Here is a 20062-nt window from a genome sequence, read left to right as displayed (position 1 = left end):
CCATCCACCCACCACCCATCCAAATGTGATATGCCAACATTTTTTTTTAAAGATTTTATTTATTTATTTTTAAGAGAGAGAGCATAAGTTGTGGGGAGGAATAGAGGGAGAGGGAAAAGCAGACTCTCCGCTGAGCAGGACCAAGACCCTGGGATCATGACCTGAGCTGAAGGCAAACGCTTAACCGACTGAGTCACCCAAGTGCCCATACCAAAATTTATTTAGCCACTTTCTGTTGATGACATTGGGTTGTTTCTAGTTTTTGTTATTACCTACAATGATGCTAAAAACATTCTCATACATGCTTCCCAGGAAATCTATGCAAGTGTATTTCGAGGGCATGGAATTTCTGGGTCAAGGATATAGGCTAAGCAACACTACTAAGTGTTGCCAAATATTATACCAATTGACACCCCCAAGAACATCATATAAGACTTTCAATTGTTTCATATCCTTGCCAAGGCTTGATAGTGATACTTTTTAATTATTTGCCAACATAGTGGTGTGAAAATGATATCTCAATGTGGATTTTGTTTTCATTTCCCTGACTACTCATGAAATTGAGTGTCTTTTCTATTATTTATTGTCAGGCCATGCATATTTCCTCTTCTGACACATGTCCATTTTTAGATTAGGCTTTCTTTTCTTATTGATTCATAGTTTTTTAAAATATATTATAGATAAGAGCAGAGCTTCTTAAATATAAATATGTCATTAAAAGACACACAATTCTTGAACATCGCTATCCCAAAACTATTCTTTTGCTTATTCAAGTTAATCAACATGCTCTTCCTTTCTGCATAGGAATCCGCCAAAAACATAATGACACACAAAAACATAATGACAAAAAACATTTGAACAATAGTTTACAAACATAAAGCACTTCCACAATCATTATTGTACTAATTCTTAGAATCACCCAGGAGTAAGTACCTTTTTTAAGACAGGGAGACGGACGCTGAAAGACACAGGACCCAGACTTTCTGACTCCAAAATAAACCACAATTATCTAGCCTCTTACTCCTTCCTGATGGCTCTTTATCCACCATTAAGTATTAAGTTCTGTGTCAGGATATATTTTAGAATCAACCAAAAAAGTTAATGTGAACTTTAGGTTGAATCAAGTACTCTTTATGAACTTACATCACAAGTAAATTCTAGGGTTCATTTTATCTTTTCTGGTGAAAAACTGCTCAAGATCTTGGCCAATGATTATGTTTTGCTTTAAGAGAAGAGATACAACTTGAGCAAAAATAAAGCCCTACCCTTGAACTGTTCTGATCCGACTCAGTTCATATGATTGCCTTCTCTGCATTGGGGATGAACACTCACAGATGCCCCGTCCCCTGCCTATCATAACCCTACAGATCTCATGCTGGGCCAATGCCCTTCCTTGCTACCAAATCTTTAAAAGGAAAGAGCCAGGTTCTTCTCTCCCTTGTCACTCCCTCATTCAGAGGAAATATGTGAAGCCCGAGGGATGGAAAAGTGAGATAAGAAAAAGAGAATATTTTTCAAGCTTTTATAGCATCATATCATAATGTATTTCATCTCTGCCATTTCACATACAATCAACTTGTGAAATTACACTTAAAAGTCAAGGGTTAGGGCTTAGAGCAGGGACTTTTTGCAAATGATGGTGCTCTGTTAATAAGGAGGATCTTGCTTTCATTACCAGAAAGAAAAATAAAAAGGGAGGACTAAGATCAGATTGGAATATTTTATTAAAAATGACGTTTAAAACATAAGCCCCCTGACTGGTGGGGGTGGGGTCTACAAGGGTGCATGAGATGGGATGTGGCAAAGCCATACATACAATCAGGCTGCTCTGGGAGGAAGTGGGGTGCAGTGGTTTTGAGCAGAGCTTTGTAGTCATACAGACCTGCTTAAGACTCCTGGTGCTGTCACTCATCTGCTCCCTGGCCTCAACCTTGTCACATCAACACGCCGAGCCTCAGTTTCCTCATGTAAGATGGTACTTATTAGCGTGGCCACCTATACACCATATGATAACGCACACTCAAGTGCTTAGCATGGAGCCTGGCACATCCGAAGTGCTCAGTGAACTTGCACCTTAGGATGCTTTTGGCTTTCTTATTGCTCAGCCTAATTTCATCACACTTGATTCTGCTGCCCCATTTATGTATGTATGTATGTATGTATGTATGTATATATTTATTTATTTATTTATTTATTTATTGAGAGAGCATGAGTGGGGGGAGGGGCAGAGAGAGAAGGGGAGAGAGAGAGAGTCTTAAGCAGGCTCCACCCTCAGCAGGTGGAGCCCAATGCAGGGCTTGATCTCACGACCCCAAGATCATGACCTGAGCCGAAATCAAGAGTCAGACACTCGACCAAAGGAGTCACCCAGATGCCCCTCTGCTGCCCTGTTTAGATAGTATAAAGTAAAACCAAATAGGATGAATTACTCAAGTACTCATTCATTCTTTAATGTAAACGAGCATATTTAACACTGCCACTTGGAATAGTTAAGGCTATGCATATAATAGTCTACAACACGGTACAGTGAGTTTGAAGTACAAGAAACAGATGCCCGGACCTAGGCAGGCAAAACACATATACACTCGTGTAAAACATACACTGCGTGGACTCCAGCAAAATGACTTCACTTCCTACCCGGCAAGGCTGGGAGGGGTCTGCTTCCTTCTCATAGCCACCTCGCGGCCTAGCAGCCCAAATCCTCCCTCTCTTTCCGAGTCAGTTCAACACAACTTTGTTGAGCTATGGTTCCCTCCCTGTGCCAGGCTCTGGGGACACTAAGATGCATATGAGGTGGCTCTGCCTTCGAGAACCCAGGGTCTAGCAAGGGGGACAGACACCAGTTGGCCTCAATTTCTGCCAGGCCCCTGGGGAGGACTTATATACATGGATTCCTGTTCTCACGGGTGTGAGGGTACCCAGGGGGAGCCTTTAAGCTTCGTTCCTGCCAACAGGCAGAGTGTTTCTCTGTGTGTCTGCCCGGGCGAAGGCAAAGCCGTTTGACTGGGCCCTCGACGGCTTGCCCTTCTTCCTCCTCTTCCACCATGGAATCACCTCCTCTTCTCTCACTTAGGATCAGGTACCTGGGCCCTCCCACGTTCAGACAATCCCCCTCTCCCATCTCCCTTCAGCAAGAAAGAATGAAAAGCCTGGGGACAGCCAATTTCAGTAAGTAGAAATTCATTCCTACTAACATGTTAAATACCCCTCCACCCTAAAGACTGGCCCCTGAAGGAAAACCTACCTGAGTGATTTAAGACTGTTCCTATGTTGGAGGAGAGGATCGGGATCAACAGGGAAATCAGAGGAGATGAGCTATCCTCGCTTCCCCTGCCTGGTCGGCTCTCAAGCCCTCCAACCCTCTGGATGTGCAGTGAAGAGAGCTGGATACAGCCGCTCTCAAGCCAGGCACACGGGTGACACAGAGGTGAGGACAAGTCACAGGACTGGAGGACTGGAGATGTCTGGGTGAAGGCAGAGATGTCAGTCCCAGGGAACTAAACTAAGAGAACCCCGGCCCCCAGGGACTAAGATCCGGTCCAGGGCCTTTCCCTGAATGTGAATGAGAGAAGAGGAGAAGGAGAAAGGAGTCTGGGGATGAGCACAAATCTGATCTTGACACTGATTAAAGCTGTAAAGGACTGAGCACATAAGGAAACTAAAAAATCGGGTTGGTCATGTCAACATAAGTTATGCAGTCATTCATGCCCACTCTCTGACCATTTGTATGCGATGGTCTTGTTGTGCTAAAACAATGATGTACTTCAACAAATGTGGTTCAGAGTAGTTCTAAGTTTTATTCAATTAGGTGAGCAAATGATATACGTGGGTGCCCACCTTCACAATTTCTCCCTCCAGTTACATAGTCCTCTATTCTCAACTTTAACAGCTGAGCAATATCGTTCCTTTTAAGCTATTAGATATAACGGGGTTGGAGGAGGGAGAGATGCATCCTTCTGTATTCAGTATTTCTCTTGATAACTTTTTATTATCTGAACAATTGCTATACAGTTTGCCTATTCCCTGTGCTTGGAATTTGTGGATTTTTTTTCACTCAGGTGTTTTATATTCATGAAATAGTAAAAATGATAAGTTCCCACCTTTTTTTCCCTTACACACACACATATATAGGTAGACGCCTTCCCAGCGATTTGGATTGGATCCTAACATTAATAACTTACGTTACCATGCCAACTCAGTTTAGCACTCAAATAGCAAATTTGCTAATTTACCATCACACAGAAATTTGAGCCTGCTCTTCTTCAGAAGATCTACAACCAGCTAGGAATCACGGTGTTGGAAGAAGCGGGCAAAGTGCTCCTGAAATGAAAGTGAGACTTCCTCACTTCCATTCCGTTCTGATTCCCTACCTGGAAGGTTTCCCTTCCGTCTATTTTGGTGAATGAGGGAGGAATGCTTAGTGCACAATTAGACTTCTTTGGGTAAAAGGTAAGATCATAAATAAGAAACGCTTTTTAAAAAATATATATATATAATTATAGAGAAATCTAGTGACAACTGTTTAAAATTTAAATTTTTAATCAGGCAGCATTAAAGAATTTTATGTTATTGAACTGTATTTTATATACAACTCTGAATAACAGGTGGATGGAAAAGTAATTGCAAGGATCCGGCCATGGTCATTTTAAAATTTGATTACCTAGGAATATCTAGTGGGCAAGTGGTCTCCACAAAATCACTACATGGGGGAAAACACTGCAAGGCTCTGGCAGAGCCCCCAGAGGGTTATGTCACTCATACAGCAGTTTGTGTTTGGGACCATGTAGGGAAAGACTTTCCAAATGTAAAAACTAATTATATACAAGAGCTAGACATTGTGTTATCATTTAAATAAAACCTGTCTTTAAATATGGAATTCTTGGAAAAACTCACTTCATTGTCCAAAATGATGGAGACTATTTTGTTTTTTTTAATCAAAGAAGGAAATCTTCATTATAGAACCTTCTAATCGGACTGGGCAAGAGGTTTTCATTTGTAGAGTGTATTTCATAAAAACAGCCAGTGGCCAAGCGTCATCAGCGACGGTATCCTAAGGGAAGTGCTGTGACGGACATACCTAGAAAGAGCATCAGTCCTTGCTGGCTTGCCTGCTCTCCCCGTCCCCGGGAGTCTTTGCGGGGAGCAAAGGAGTGTGGGCGGAGTCTCTGGGAGGCTAGAAGATCTTGCACTCGTTAATGGAGAAGAACCTCCTTCTGTTGCGTCTCCTGGCTTGGTTGACAGCAGTCCGGACAGCACACTCGAACACCTGCTGAACCCCCCTGTTGCTGAGGGCCGAGCACTCCAGATAGCCCTTCGCTCTCACTTCCTGGGCCAGTTTTTTCCCTTCCATGGCACTGATGCAGGAGGCCCTGTGGGTTCCCATCTCCCGCTGGTCCGTCTGGGTGGCCACCACCAGCACGGGGGTGCAGGGCAAGTTGCTCCTGATTTCGGCAATCCACTTGTTCTTCAGGTTCAGGAAAGAGTTCTGGTTGGCCACGGAGTAGCACATCAGCACCACGTCGGCCTGCTGGTAGGACAGGGGGCGGATGCTTCGGAAGGCGTCATTACCCGCTGTGTCCCAGAGGCCCAGGCTGATCTGGATGCCATCCATGAAGACGTCCACACCTGTGTTCTCATACACCGTGGGCTTGTAGGCCTCAGGGAAGGTCTCTGAAGTGAAGCGCACCAGCAGGGAGGTTTTCCCCACAGCTGAATCTCCCACCAACACACACTTGATGGAACTCAGCATCTTCCCAGCCTGGAGTCCTAGTTACAAGTTCAGAATCCCAAGTGAAGGGGCCCTCAGTGGGCTGCTGAGGCCAAGGCCATTCACCGCAAGGAATGAAACCCGGAGAAGGTTGTGTTCTCAGGGCCCCGGGCAGCAATTCTCCCAGTCCATCCGAGGGAGACACACGATCTACATTGAAAACCTCCAAAAGCCAGTCTTCAACTGCAACAGAAAGAAAAGGGGGGGGAGGGTGGAGATTGAGTCTTTCTTTTTCCTTTTTTTTTTTTTTTTTTTTTTAGAGAGAGAGCTCTTGCAAGTGGGGGCAGCGGGGAAGAGCAGAGGAGGAGAAAGAATCCCAAGCAGGAACCATGCTCAGCACGAGCCTGATGCGGGGTTCGATTCCACGACCCTGAGATCATGACCCGAGCCAAAATCGAGTCGGATGCTCAGCCAACTGAGCCACCCAGGCGCCCCTTTCCCTTTTTAAAGACAGGGAGCTTCCTCATTGGCACGCTGATTAAACACGGGGCTCTCCTCGGTGTAGCCGTCCAACCCACTGTCCAATCACTCTCCCCTTTGGTGAGGAAAGCTGTGCACATACTCCAGCCCAGACGCCCACAACTCCACCCAGTCATGAAGCAGAAGCTGGTTTTATCTCTAAATCAGCCTAGTGATAAAAACACCAGCGACTGCTCTGATATCAACATGAAAAAGACCTCAATAGCAACCTGATGGGTTGAATGCTGGCTCTCAAACAGCTCTCTGTTGCCTTCGGCTCCACTGAGGTGGGGAAGACGCAGACAGCAGCTTCAGGTTCTAATGGATCCCAGCTGCTTTGGGAACTGCAAGAAAGAGAAGGATAAATTAGAGTGACCATATAAGCACATCCCTTCATGTATTGATCAATCAGCCAGTCCTCGGCTTATGTGGGAATTCATGCTGAGGTCAGAGAAAAGAAATCACCAGAACTCTAAAAATTTGCTGTGGTTTTTCTCTTGAGGTTTTGCCAAAAACTGGCTACAGATGTAATAGAAATGGCACCGTCCTTTGCATTTTCTGCACCTGAAATCAAGCTCCATAACTGATACGATGACCTCGCTTTGAGCACGTGATTTCATCTCCAAGCCTCAGTGTACACATCTGCAAGAATGCCACGAACTGAGGAATGGCTTCTCAGAGATGTTGTGGGGAGTAAATTAGCTCTTTTTTCCCAACGTTTCGCAACAGCTACCTATGTATCAGGAATTCTGCGGGGCCCTGGTGATACAAAATAACTTGCTTAAAAGCAACCCTGAATTATTCAGTGCCTGCCACTTAAACAGGGCAGCATAAATATGACAGCATCTGCATTTCGTGAAAGGGTCAAATAAATTCTCATTCCCTGCAGGTGTGAGAGCTCCAGACGATGAGATCAGCCTTGGAGACAGTGTCCTGTCTGCCGAGGGACGTCATGCAGGCCAGCCCAGCTTCAGATAAAGGAAAGGTCTTTCAGACCAAAATTCAGAATAAAGGTTATTAAGACAATCTGGGCTTATAAAGCTTCCCCACTGACGATATTCCTGACTTGTCACATGTAAAGCAATGTACAGGTCTGCCTCAAAACATAATTTTTTTAAAAGATTTATTTATTTATTTTAGAGGGGGGAGGTAGGGGCGGAGGGAGAAGGAGAGAGAGAATCCTCAAGCAGACTCCCCGCTGAGCACAGAGCCCCATGCAGGGCTCCATCCCAGGACCCTGAGATCATGACCTGAGCTGAAACCAAGAGCTGTTCCCTTCCAAGAAATCTTTATTCTTATCAACCCATAGTCTCTGTTTAATGACATAATAGCCTTTGCAAATGAGTTAATCAAATGCGTAATTCACATGATTTTCACATATTCATTTTTTAACGACATGTGAGCTGGGTGATCTTGGCCAAGTTACTTAACCTCTGGGAGTCCTGGTTTCTTCATAAAAATGAGAATAAGAAAAGTACCTCTTCATGCAATTATTGTAAGTATTCCACATGTGGAGAGTCTGTCTTAGCACAGAACCTGGCACATGGGACCTACAGGGAACCATTATGTTATGTATTTCCACTACTATTTATTTAAAATGCCAAATATTGAGGTGCCTGGGTGGCTCAGTCAGTTAAGCATCAGACTCTTGATTTCGGTTCAGGTCGTGACCTCAGGGTCCTGGGATCGAGCCCCTAGTGGGACTCCCCGCTCAGCGGGGAGCCTGCCTAAGATTCTCTCTCTCCCTCTCTCTCTGCCCCTCCCCCCACCACTCTTCACGCCCGTGTGTGTGCACTCTCTCTCTAAAAAAAATTAAAATAAAAAAATAAAATGCCCTATATTGAATGTCCATGGCACGGGGGTTGGGATGTCAAATGTTTGGGTAGACTCTGTCTTAAGACTCACAATGGGTCACTTTCATGCACCATGGTCCTGGATACCTACCTCTTTGTTACCAGACCTTTGAGCAAGGTCTCCTTGGGGGGCTCTGTCAGGTCTCAGACTTTAGCCCTTTAGATCTCAGATGACTTAAATATGTGCGTTTGTGACCCCCTCATTACTTGGTTCAGAGCCAAGACCTTTTAGGACATTTTTGAGTTTTATTTTGATGCCAGTGGAGCAGGACTGGAACTAGGAAAAAATGTCCATGTGTCAGGCTTTTGGTTATTAAATAAAATCTTTCTAATAGATTGATTGAGTAAAAGCCAAATTTCCTGAGTAAGTCCCTGCAACAAGAAGACAATGAGGCAAGAACAAGGCAAGAACACCAACTTTAAATTTGGGTGGATCTGGAATCGAATCCTAGCTCCCAACCAACCACCTATGCAACAACCTTAACAGAGTTTCTTAACCTCCCTAAGTCTCTGTTTCCTCCTCTGTAAATCAGTGTAATAACATCTACAGCACCGGGTTGCTGAGACTACTAAGTATGCTTAGATGTATAAAATCCCTAGCATAGTGCAAAATATGAACATACTGTATGTACATAGTCAACACATAGCAAGCCTACAGTAAGTAGTCCTTAATATTAATATCATTGTTAGATAATAATTATGAAATACAATGCTAAACAATGATTAATTACAAGTGGGGAATTAAAAGCAGCGCTATAGAGGTTTCTCTGCCCAAGACTGCCCTGTATACCTTACACCAAGCCATGAGGACCCAAAAAGGGGGGATTTCTTCTTGTAGCATGAAAACAAAAATATGATGTGAACAAAGAAATTCCTATCTGAGCCTTGCCACCTACCAAGCTGCCAAAAGTCAATGACCTTCATTCCCAGCCAGCTCTAGCACTAAGAGACACATCAAATCAGCTCTCAGGGCCTCAGTTTCCCAAATTGTAAAGTGGTGAGACAAGACTAGCTTTCTCTGCAGTCTATTAAAACCGAGGCCAAAGGAGAAACCTTCATTACCTACCTCAGTGAATACAAGAACCTAAATTTCTGTGTTGTTCTGTGCAGTAAAGAAAATGATAAACCTCGATGTCACGCGTAGCCTTCAGCAGATGGCTAAATATGGAGCTGGGAGAGGGGAGGGGAGGGCCTCCGGTCCAGGTTAGAGCACTACCCTATATAGACATGACAGATCATCTCCAGTTGGCGTGTCACATGTACCCACAAAAGAGCCCTTGTGGGTCCCATCGTCATTCTGGAAGGTTGATGGGCTTGCTTTCAGTGGAATTTCTCCTAAAATGAGAAATTCTCCCTAAAAGGGCCTGTCGGTGAAAAACAGATGCAGTTTTTCTGTGGTGCTGCACCAGCGGCTAATCGGCAGGGGGGCCCCCATTATATGTCTCTCCACGCAGAAGAGTTTCTGAGTGTAAATTCAAATGGCATCATGAGGGAGGCCACTAAGTGACCCTATAAGGACTTCAGTCACGCAAGAATCAGTGCACCTTCAATCTCAGAAGCTCTCAGTTCTCAGGAACTTGAGTTCTGTCTCCCTTTCTCCTTTTTTCACCATTTTCACAGAAAGTATACCTTCAAGGGGCCTGGATGGGTCTCACACAGAGGGAAGATGGGAGCGAGGCTTCATCCCCCAAGGGCAACGGTATAAGGAGGGAGCTTCTGTCCACTGCAGCAGAAGGACAAAGGCAGACGAGAGGGAGGGCATAGGGACGAGGCACCCTGATCCACTTCATCTTCTGGAAAGCTGAGGGCTACCCAGTAGGAAATCCAGGATTCAGTCTGGCCTCGAGTCCCCTCCCAACTAATAGATACCCATTCTTCCCTCCTAATCTTTCTTCGGACCTACTCTGTGCTTCTCTATTTGCCTGCAAAGACCTTTCCCTTCACTCACCCCCCAACTCCCACCCCTTCTTGAAAAGGTTCTCTGATGAGCTGAGCTGCTGCTAGATCAGGCGTCGTCCCCTCTCTGTTGTCATAATTTATCCCCACCGACCCGTCCGGTAGCCATCATCACATCCTGATAAAGTAGTTAGCCCTCTTGAGCTAATCCCTCCTCTATAAACCTGGAATAAGACCTGCCTTACCTTCCTTGCAGGAAGTGGGTCAGGTGGAAATTATACCAACACAGCAACAATTTGTGTTTGTACTTGTACACAACTGTACGTTTAGCAATACTCTCTCACTTATTCTGTGAGACAGACAGCCCGTTCAGAACAATAGAGCACAATATAAGACTAAGGTGAAATTATGACCATCATTAAGTAATTATTATTGCGAGTTCTAGGTTATCTGGCCTTTGATTGAGGTGGCTTATTTCAAAATGCTGATGGAATCCTCAGCTACCTTTCTCGAAAAATATGAACCAAGACGGCCTCTCGATTACAGAGGATACATCTAAAAGTCATCCTCCTCAAAAGGGCTTTGGGCAAAAGACCTGCACTAGCAGTAGCCAATTCATTCATTAAGGAAATGGATTCTACCACGAGTCTAACACACTTAGATGCTTAAGAAAGCATTGTGTTCTTCAGTGACCCATCTCCCGCCAGGACCTTCTGTCAGCGACCCCTCCACAGCCTAGCAGGGACACCACAGCGAGACCAGGCCTTGCCCCGGATGGTTGAGCCCACGGAGAGCTCCCCATCTGGCAATGGGGTTGGGTGCTTCATTTCCTATCTTTTCCTTGGCTGGGTGGGTGCGGGTAGGGGGGAGCCAATTCAAAAACTCTTAAGTAACTTAATAGAAAAAAAGTGTAATTATCTCTAAATGTTATCACTCCAAATTCTTACTCAGTTTCATTCTCTAATAAATATACACTTATATAGATCTTCTGAACATTTTCTCAGATTTTTAAAAAAATGTTGATTTTCAGCAGCCTACACACTTGCCAGGTTTTAGCTAAAAAGCTTCTTATTGATTCAACAATTCTAAGTGCCCAGCCGTTCTCCATGGTTAGCCGAGTCTTTGAGTTAGTTCTCCAGGATTTCTCCATCATTAACAACTGTGCTCTTTCACATCTAAAATATATCTATACATATATATGTATATATAAGTTACCTTTATGTGGGATGATTTCTTGGGGATTATATTCACAAATGTGGCATTACTGGGTCAATGGTTGTTTTGTGACTTTTATTCACATTATTCAGCCTCTTTCAGGGACTGTACCAAGTACTTCGTATTATTCATTAGTTGTTTTATTCATTTTAAGAAACATTTGTTTGGGGCTTCCTGTGTGGCAGGCATCATAACATGTCCTAAGGGTGTCCTAGTAAACAAGACAGTTGCTGTCTGCATAGAAATTACTGTTTCTCAGCTGTAGAGACTTTGAGGAGTTTGAGAATCTTGCCTACGGTCATATAGCAAGCAAATGGCGGGGGCAAAGTGAGCCCTAACTAGTCCGACTCCAGAGCAGTAGCAGCCCCACGTGTCCCCCTCGGCCTATAATTCCCACCAGCCCTAGCCCATGCATCTCACATACAACCATGCTTCCTATGCAAACCCAGTTTCAAGACACTTTAAATGAGGTTACTGCCTTTGCAGCCACCATCTTTTCAAGTACGGTTTTATCTTGAGTTTCATCTTACAAGAGTTCATTTCACTAATTCTCAGCCCTACTTTAGTAATTCCCCTTAGCATGTTTCTCATTGCTACAAATAATGATTAAATTCCCCTTCAAAATCAAAGAAGGAAATTAATTCATTTTTTTAAAGATTTTATTTTTAAGTGTTCTCTACACCCAACGTGGGGCTCAAACTCAAACCCTAAGATCAAGAATCACATGCTCCACTGACTGCACCAGCCAGTTTCTTTTATTTTTTTTATTTTTTATTTAAATCCAATTTAGTTAACATATACTGTATTATTAGTTTCAAGGGTAGAATTTAGTGATTCATCAGTTGCATATTAACACCCAGTGCTCATTACATCAAGTCCCTGCTTAATATCCATCACCCAACTACCCCTCAGTTTATTTTTATATAAAGATCATCTCTGTTTCAAATGGATTTTGTTCTGAAACTTTGCTTGCAAGATGCCGGTTTGCAAATTTTGTTTTATTTTTTTTAAAGATTTTATTTATTTATTTATTTTTTATTTTTTTATTATGGGGCAGGGAGCCCGATGCGGGACTCGATCCCAGGACCCTGGGATCATGACCTGAGCCGAAGGCAGACGCTTAACCATCTGAGCCACCCAGGCGCCCTTTCATTACGTTCAGCTAGCCAGCATACGGTACCTCGTTAGTTTTTGATGTAGTGTTCAACGATTTATTAGTTGCCTGTAACAACTTTTAAATCCGTGTTCTCCAAAATCAAAGTTCTAAAGCAATATTTACATTCCTAATTATAAACCCTATTTCATCCCGTCATAACTGAGTTAAAAGGGAGCACCACCAAGCACTGAGACTTCATATTATCTCAGTGCCCTGAGCCTTGAAGCCTCTGAGCCAAGAGCCCTGCTCCTCTGACCCACAGGCCAAGCAGGGAGCGTGGCACCCTTCCTCTCCTCTGTTCCAGCCACCCTGCCCAGACTGGTCCCTACCACTCCCAGGAGCACAATAATCAATCAGATCGTCGCCACTGGTCTAGAGTTCCCAGCTTGATCCAAGTAAGGAACGAGGCCCGCCAGCCAGCCAGATGCCCAGAGCACCATCAAGGAACACCAGAAGCTCACCTCAGAACGAAGGTGGCTGGGAAAATGTAGCTACCACAGCTTTTCCCAGAGTAATAATAGAAGGCATATTCTGAAAAACTGCGTGGAGCTGGGGGTGCAGTCCATGTGGGGCATGCTCAAAGAAGGTCATATGCTCTCTGAACTTCTTCTGAGGAACCTGAATTTCATTTACCAAAGGACACATATTTTCTCAGTTGGGCATGCATGTTTGGGGCCCAAGCTGAACTGTTCGAGGAAAGAGAGAGCAAAGAGGCAGATGCATGCATATCTAACCATTCTATGATGTGATGCTGCTATGAAACAAGATTGTCAAACTACGGCTCACCCGCAGGCCACATGCACCATCTGTTTTTGTATGGCCCGCAAATTAAGCATGGTTTTTACATTTCCTAATGATTGAAAAAAATCAAAAGATCATTTCATGACATTTGAAAATTATATGAAAATCAAATGTCTGCGTCCATTAATAACATTTTATCAGAACGGGGTCATGCTCTTTCATTCAGTATTGTCTAGGGCTGCTTTCTTGCTACAAGGCAAAGTTGCAACAGAGGCCTTATGGCTCACAAATCCTAAAATACTTACCATTCGGCCCTTTACAGAAAAAGTTTGACAACCCCTGCTACAAAGAGAGGCGGTTCGGAGTAAGAAAAGGGAGCACAGACTCGGGCCTCAGGCAAGGTTGGGCTGGGCTCCAACATCTGGCACTTACTGTGTGACCAGGGGCAAGTTACTTAACCTCTCTGGGCTTCAGTTCCTTTGTCACTAGAGGCAATATAGCCTAATGATTAAGAATACGGATTCGGGAATCATACTGCCACCCGGCTCTACTAACTACTGGCTCTGTGATCTCATGAAAGGTACTTAACCCCTCTAAGCCTTAGTTTCTTCAACTATAAATAAGCCACAAGGATCATGCCCCCCTTACAAAGGTTGTGGTATGGAGTTAAATGGGGCAGTGAATGCAAACCACATAACATGGTACCTGGCACAGAGTGAGTATTACAGAAGTATCTCCTATTATTATTATCTACCTAAAAGGGTTGATGTAAGATTATTATAAACTAGCATATGTCATGAGTCAGAAACAGTGCCTGGAACAAAACAGGCACACACCAATAGAGACTGCTGTGATGATGTGGATATGAACCAGTCCTCTAAATCCCGGGAGAGGGAGCAATTAATTCTCTGGTGATTAGGAAACCCTACATTCAAAAGGTGACATCAGATGTGGAGGATGAGTAAGATTTTGACAAAGAAGAAGAAAGAGCATGGGGAGGAGGGAGGGAATCATGTGCAAAGTCCCGGCAGCATGAAAGTACAGGTTTGGTTTGGGAAGTGGAAAGTGGTTCCGGGAGGCTGCAGCGAGGGTTGCTAGGTGGGGAGAGAGAACTGTGGGAAATGAGCCTGTATTTGTTTTCATATAATCCAAAACTGCTTCCGGCCTGTCAGCATCGACAACATATACTATGAGCTCCACAGCCAACTCAGATCCCCGGGGCCTTTTGCACATAGACTCCTACCAGTCCGTTCTTTTTTAACTCAAAGGAGTCCCTATTCCCTAGACGTTTTGAGCACCTACTAAGTGTCAGGCATCGTGCCATACAATGGAGCAGATTCCAGGTTAAATGAGACACAGCCCCACCCTCAGGACACTTAGATTCCAAAGGCGATACAAGCCATAAACTTCAACTGTGTCTGCAGAAGGAACAAGCAAAATGCTAACAAAGGAAAAAAGTGCTGCTTGCAATGGGCAAGAATCAAGAAAGGCTTTGTAGAGACCAGGACATTAGAATGTAACCCTTTAAACACTTGAGTTGAGAAGCACAGAGATGAAAGTGAAAGAGAAACACGACCAGTGAAAGAAAGAAACATGGGGCACGTGTAATGAGGCTGGCAAGCAGCTCAGCTGGGCTGACACGTAGAGTCCAGAATGGGAGACAAAGCAGGGCTCCAGAGAGCTCATTCCTGTGGTATGTGCGGAGGGATCACAAGGGGGGAAAGATCAGAGGGGGCTCCTGGAGTAATACAGAGGTGGGAGCAAGGAGCAGGAGGGCTTTACCTAGAGTGCATGCTACGGGGCTAGAAAGGAGGAGAGGGACCCCAGCAACATCCCTGAGGTAGAATAACACCCAGCCCTTCCGTGAGAAGAGGCTGAGGCCCCAGTGGCCTGGGAGGAAGCCACTGGCAAACAGGAAGGGCTGCAGGAGACCAGGCAGTTTGGTATTTCAGATTGTGATGCCTGCTGATGAGCCAGAGAGATTTCCAGAGAGCCAAGGGAGGGAGTGTGGCCACATCACAAGGGATAAGAATGTGGTGGCAGAAGGATAGTTCTTATTCTTCCATGAACTTCGATGTGAAATATTTAGTTACACACGTGTTCTTGTCTACGTTGTTTATAACAGGGAGAAAATTATGTAAGAATAGGTGGTTCTTGGATAAATTAATTAGTTTATTCCTCTGATCAATATCCTTTAAAATAGCAGTGCACAAGGATGTTAACTGACCAGGGGAAAGTCTCGCTAAGCTGAACGGGGCAAAAGCAGGTTTCAAAATGATATGTACAGTATGATTCCACAGGTATGACAAAAATCCAGAGCACTATATACCAATGGTAAGGTGGATTGTCTACAGTCCTAGGACTGTAGGTGATCTCATTTTCTTCTCCTCATTTATGTGCTCTTTAAAGTGTTTCTACAGTATGCCTGTGTTACTTGAGCAATTCTGAAGTACTTTGTATGTGTTGTTGTTTTTAAGATTTATTTATTTAGAGAGAGAGAGCTCAGGGGGCAGAGGGGCAGAGGAAGAGGGAGAGAGAATCTCAAGCAGACTCCCCACTGAGCACGGAGCCCAATGTGGCGCTGGATCTCATGACCCTGAGATTATGACCTGAGTCGAAATCAGATGTTCAACCAACTGAGCCACCCAGGCGCCCCTGTATGTGTTGTTTTGTTTTTTAAGTTTGCATGGAAGGGAAAGAAAAGGCTGATCTGAGTTCCTTTGAGGCTATAGAGAATTTCTGTGAGTCCCCAACAGTGTCCAAAGACAAAACTTTTCTAGATCTAGACAGCTGAAATTGTTTAAAATTCCTAGAAGCGCTCTCTCTGGCTTCTGGTTCCTTTTTGGAGAGAAGACAAGCAAAGCTGAATAATTCAGCCTCCTCCCACAAACGTCTCAAGCTCATCCCTCCTCTTACTCATGAGAGTTTTTTAAGTCCTTTTCTCTATTTTTTAGATATTCAAGAGAGTTTGCATATGGCCTGGGTATTAGATGACATTAAGGAACTATTGCTAATTTTGTTAGGTGATAATCATATTGTGGTCATACATATTTTTTTAAGTCTTATCTGACAGGTGAATTGAATATGTTGCCTGGGATTTTAGATTATTCCAGAAAAGACAGCAACAACAAGAAGTAAGGATGATGACAAAATAAAAGTGGGAAAATGCTGAGAACTATTGCAGTTGAATGACAGTTACATGGGGGGTATATTAGTCTGTTCTCCCTGCTTTTATGTATGTTCAAAATTTTTTATGATAGAAGTTTTAAAAGGTGGGATCTTTTGTTTTCTATAGCATTTTGTGCAAGCTGTGGTTTTATTCTCATCTTTAGTTATACAGAAAACGCAAAAAAAAGATCAGCAAAAAATATAGTTCATGCTACGACGACTTTTTCAAGTACGTGAAAGAATGCTGGTGTGTCGAATAACAAGTGACACAGGGTAGACGGTGCCAAGGGTTCGAGCCTACCTCCCATTGGGATGGATCTGGGGGAGGAAAAGTCATGGTTCTGGGTTAGGATTCCCAGCCAAGTCGTAAAAAGAGAAACGTGAGCTTCAAGTACAAGCTTTACCTGCATCTCAACAAGACATCATCATCTGTCCCCCCTAGAAGTAAGGGCAACTTCTAGAAAATACTCCAGCCAAAGGATATTCGAAGTTACTTTGAGATTATCTGAACACTTTACTTCCTAACCAGTATAATTACATTCACTGACTCCCCTTCTCCCTCTTTGCCCCAACTCTGCAGAATTAGAGCAAAAAAGTCATAATGAAAATAACAAGAAAGAGGGGCGCCTGGGTGGCTCAGTCATTAGGCGTCTGCCTTCCGCTCATGTCATGATCCCGGGGTCCTGAGATCAAGCCCCGCATGGGGCTCCCTGCTCAGTGGGGAGCCTGCTTCTCCCTCTCCCACTCCCCGTGCTTGTGTTCCTTCTCTCACTGTGTCTCTCTCTGTCAAATAAATAAATAAAATCTTAAAAAAAAAAATAACAAGAAAGAAAGAAAGAAAAAAAGAAAGAGAAAGAAGGAAACTCAAGAGTGAAACTGTTATTACCCACACAAAACCAGATTCCAAATCAAAGTAACTCTGAGAGTGAGGGAGACGTTCCGCCCTGGGGGTCTTTGCTGTCTGCAAAGGTGAGGGGGCAACAGGAAGTTCTGCTTTAGGGTTTTGTTTTCCCCTTTGACCTACAGTAGCTCCCTACCTGATGATGTTTACTTACTGTGAAACTATGATATCTGCCTGGCATCTGTGTAGACCTTCACCAAGCCCAGCTCCCAGCTCTAAAGCACCATCTATGATGAAGAAAACCATCACACCCCAGGGTTTCCCCAGCCCCCCGTGCCCGCACCATCACCGCCATCACTCAACACACACACCTAAGCCATGGGTGGTGAACAGCAGTTCCCATTTTTTTTTTAAGGATTTATTTATTTGAGAGAGAGAGAGAGAGAGTGCAAGCAAGTGGGGGGAAAGGCAGAGAGAGAGGGGAAGCAGACTCCCCGCTGAGCAGGGAGCCTACACAGGGCTCCATCCCAGGATTCTGAGATCATGACCTGAGCCAAAATCAAGAGTCAGACTCTCAGTGACTGAGCCACCCAGGCGCCCCAGCAGTTCCCTTTTTCTTTGCTGATCCAATCAGACTAGAGATGGCCCCTCACGCTGGCTAACTTCTCATTTTCTCTGGATCGTTTTTATATATCCTTTTTTTTTCAGATTGTAAAAGTAGTACATACACATTCTACAACTTTTCAAAATACTTAATGATCTAAAGGACCTAAAAAACAAAACCAACTGCCACCTAGAACCAAAAGATGTAAGATATTAGTGTACCTTTTCCTGTTTCTTTCTTTCAGTGCATCTTTTTTTTTTTTCTGAAACTAATACCATACTTTATATGTAGATTGGCTTCTTGCTTTTTGTATTTAACATCTACATCATTAATATTTCCTGTATCATTAAGATTCTTCAGAGTTTTAATGACTGCATAATGTTTCATTATATGAATGTAGCATTATTTATTTAATCAGAAACACTTAAATTGTTTCTGAATTTTACTGTAATAACAGTGGGTGAACATTCTAAAAATAAATTTGTATAAATAGACAATTGTTTCTTTAGTATAAATAGACATGAGGAGGCACCTGGGTGGCTCAGTCATTAAGTGTCTGCCTTCGGCTCAGGTCATGATCCCAGGGTCCTGGGATCCAGCCCTGCATCGGGCTCCCTTATAAACGGGAAACCTGCTTCTCCCTCTCCCACTCCCCCTGCTTGTGTTCCCTCTCTCGCTGTGTCTCTCTCTGTCAAACAAATAAATAAAATCTTTTAAAAAAAATAGACATGAGTGCAATTATTAGAACAAAAGAGATATAAAATTAGACTGATTTCTACTCCATAAGCAGTGTATGAGAGTATTCACTTTATCACACTACCAAAATCACTGGGTTCAGTATTTCCCAATTTGATTTGTTCTCATTTGCATTTCATTGATGACTAATAAAAATTAACATTCTCTCATCTGTTTACTAGCCAGTTATATTTTTCTTCTGTAAGTCATCTGTCTTATCAACTTCTCTAGCATTATTTCTTCATTTCTTAAAATCTCCTTAGAGATTAAAGATATTAATCCTTTTTGGTTAAATAAATATGTTGCAAACTTTTAAAAATATATTTTTTGCCCATGTATTCTGGGAATTCCCCCAAATTCCTGGTACTCCCCCACCATTGAACAACCACTAAACAAAATGTAAAATAGCTTGTTCCCTGATGGGTAAAGAAACTTAGCACGATTGGATGCCTTGAAAGGTCATCTAGTTCAACCCACTCGTTTCCCCATGAGGAAGCCAAGGCTCAGAACAGTGGTTTAGCGACTGGGGGCTGACTTGAGGCCCAGAAACTGGATCAGCTGAGTCAGCACTCTTTCCATCCACCCAGGAGTTTTTCAAATATATATGATGTCTACATGCTACATCCCATACTTAATTTCCTTAATATTTTAAATGCAAAGTACATATAGATAGCTTATAGATCAATGTTCCAAATTGGTGGCTTTTTACTCAATCTTTTGAGCTCCCAGTTTTAATATAAAAATACTTTTCAAACAGATGTTCCTTTTCTCATGAACTTCCTTCGAGATAGATCCTCTCTCTTTAAGGACAATCATTAAGCTTTTCGACATTCTCTAGAATTAGGATAAACCCTTATAGTACAAATTGCTAAGACTATAAAAGAAGCCAAGGTATTTTGTTCTGGATATTTAACCAAGAGCACAGAATGAAGTGAGGTGATTTAGTTTCAGGTTCAACAGAAGAATTGGTCAATTTTCAATTGTTTGCAAAGAGGTGAGATTGTGGAGTCAAGGTCTCAGATTCTCATCCCCATTGCTGATTAGCAGTATGACCTTGGGCCAATCACATAACCAGAACAACAAAATGTGGATAATGATGTGTAGTTCGTAGGATTCTTTAAGGCAATGAAAAAGAATCTATCTCCCGTTCTTAGTGGGGTATCTGACCCTTTGTAGAAAAGCATACCAATAAACACTCACTATGGTACTTACTAACAGCCAGACACTGTTTGATGTGCTTTATGAAAATTAGCCCATCAATCACTAAACAACACTACATGGTCAGTACCACTGTTGTCACATTTTACAGCTGGGGAAACCAAGGCACAGAGAAATAAAGTAACTTTCCCAAGATGATAAGCTAGTCAGGCGGCCAGCAGTCCAGCCTCTGAGCCCATTTATAGTGCTGTGTCTACCTCCCCTCCCACTGCTTCATTTGGGGGAAGCCTATCTCCCTTTGCCACATTGATGAAACAAAGCAATCTGCTATGGTCTGAATATTTGTGTCCCCTTAAAATTCATAGATTGAAATCTAACCCCCAAAGCGATGGTTTTAGAAAGTAGGGCCTTTGGAGGTGATAGGTCATGAGGGTGGGGCCTTCACGAATGGGATTCGTACCCTTATTAA

The 20062-nt window shown here is 43.4% G+C and overlaps 1 protein-coding gene across 4 annotated transcripts in view; it reads right to left on the bottom strand.

The window, feature by feature from the left end:
* Positions 1–3777: 3777 nt before the first annotated feature.
* RHOH (ras homolog family member H) overlaps positions 3778–20062 on the bottom strand; it is a 40654-nt gene continuing 24369 nt past the window's right edge. For 3 of the 4 annotated variants that reach the window (XM_036076903.2, XM_036076908.2, XM_078068537.1), the window contains 2 exons: positions 6457–6570; positions 3778–5950 (listed from right to left, as the gene is read on the bottom strand). In XM_036076903.2, coding sequence (XP_035932796.1) covers positions 5174–5749 — 576 coding nt within the window. In that variant the 5' untranslated portion in view covers positions 5750–5950; positions 6457–6570 and the 3' untranslated portion in view covers positions 3778–5173. Of the gene's footprint in view, positions 5951–6456; positions 6571–9145; positions 9411–20062 lie in introns of those variants that run through there. The other variant, XM_036076909.2, reaches the window with a different exon arrangement.

Source organism: Halichoerus grypus, chromosome 3 (assembly GCF_964656455.1).
Source record: "Halichoerus grypus chromosome 3, mHalGry1.hap1.1, whole genome shotgun sequence".
Taxonomy (NCBI): domain Eukaryota; kingdom Metazoa; phylum Chordata; class Mammalia; order Carnivora; family Phocidae; genus Halichoerus; species Halichoerus grypus.
This window is presented reverse-complemented; position numbering and strand designations above follow the sequence as displayed.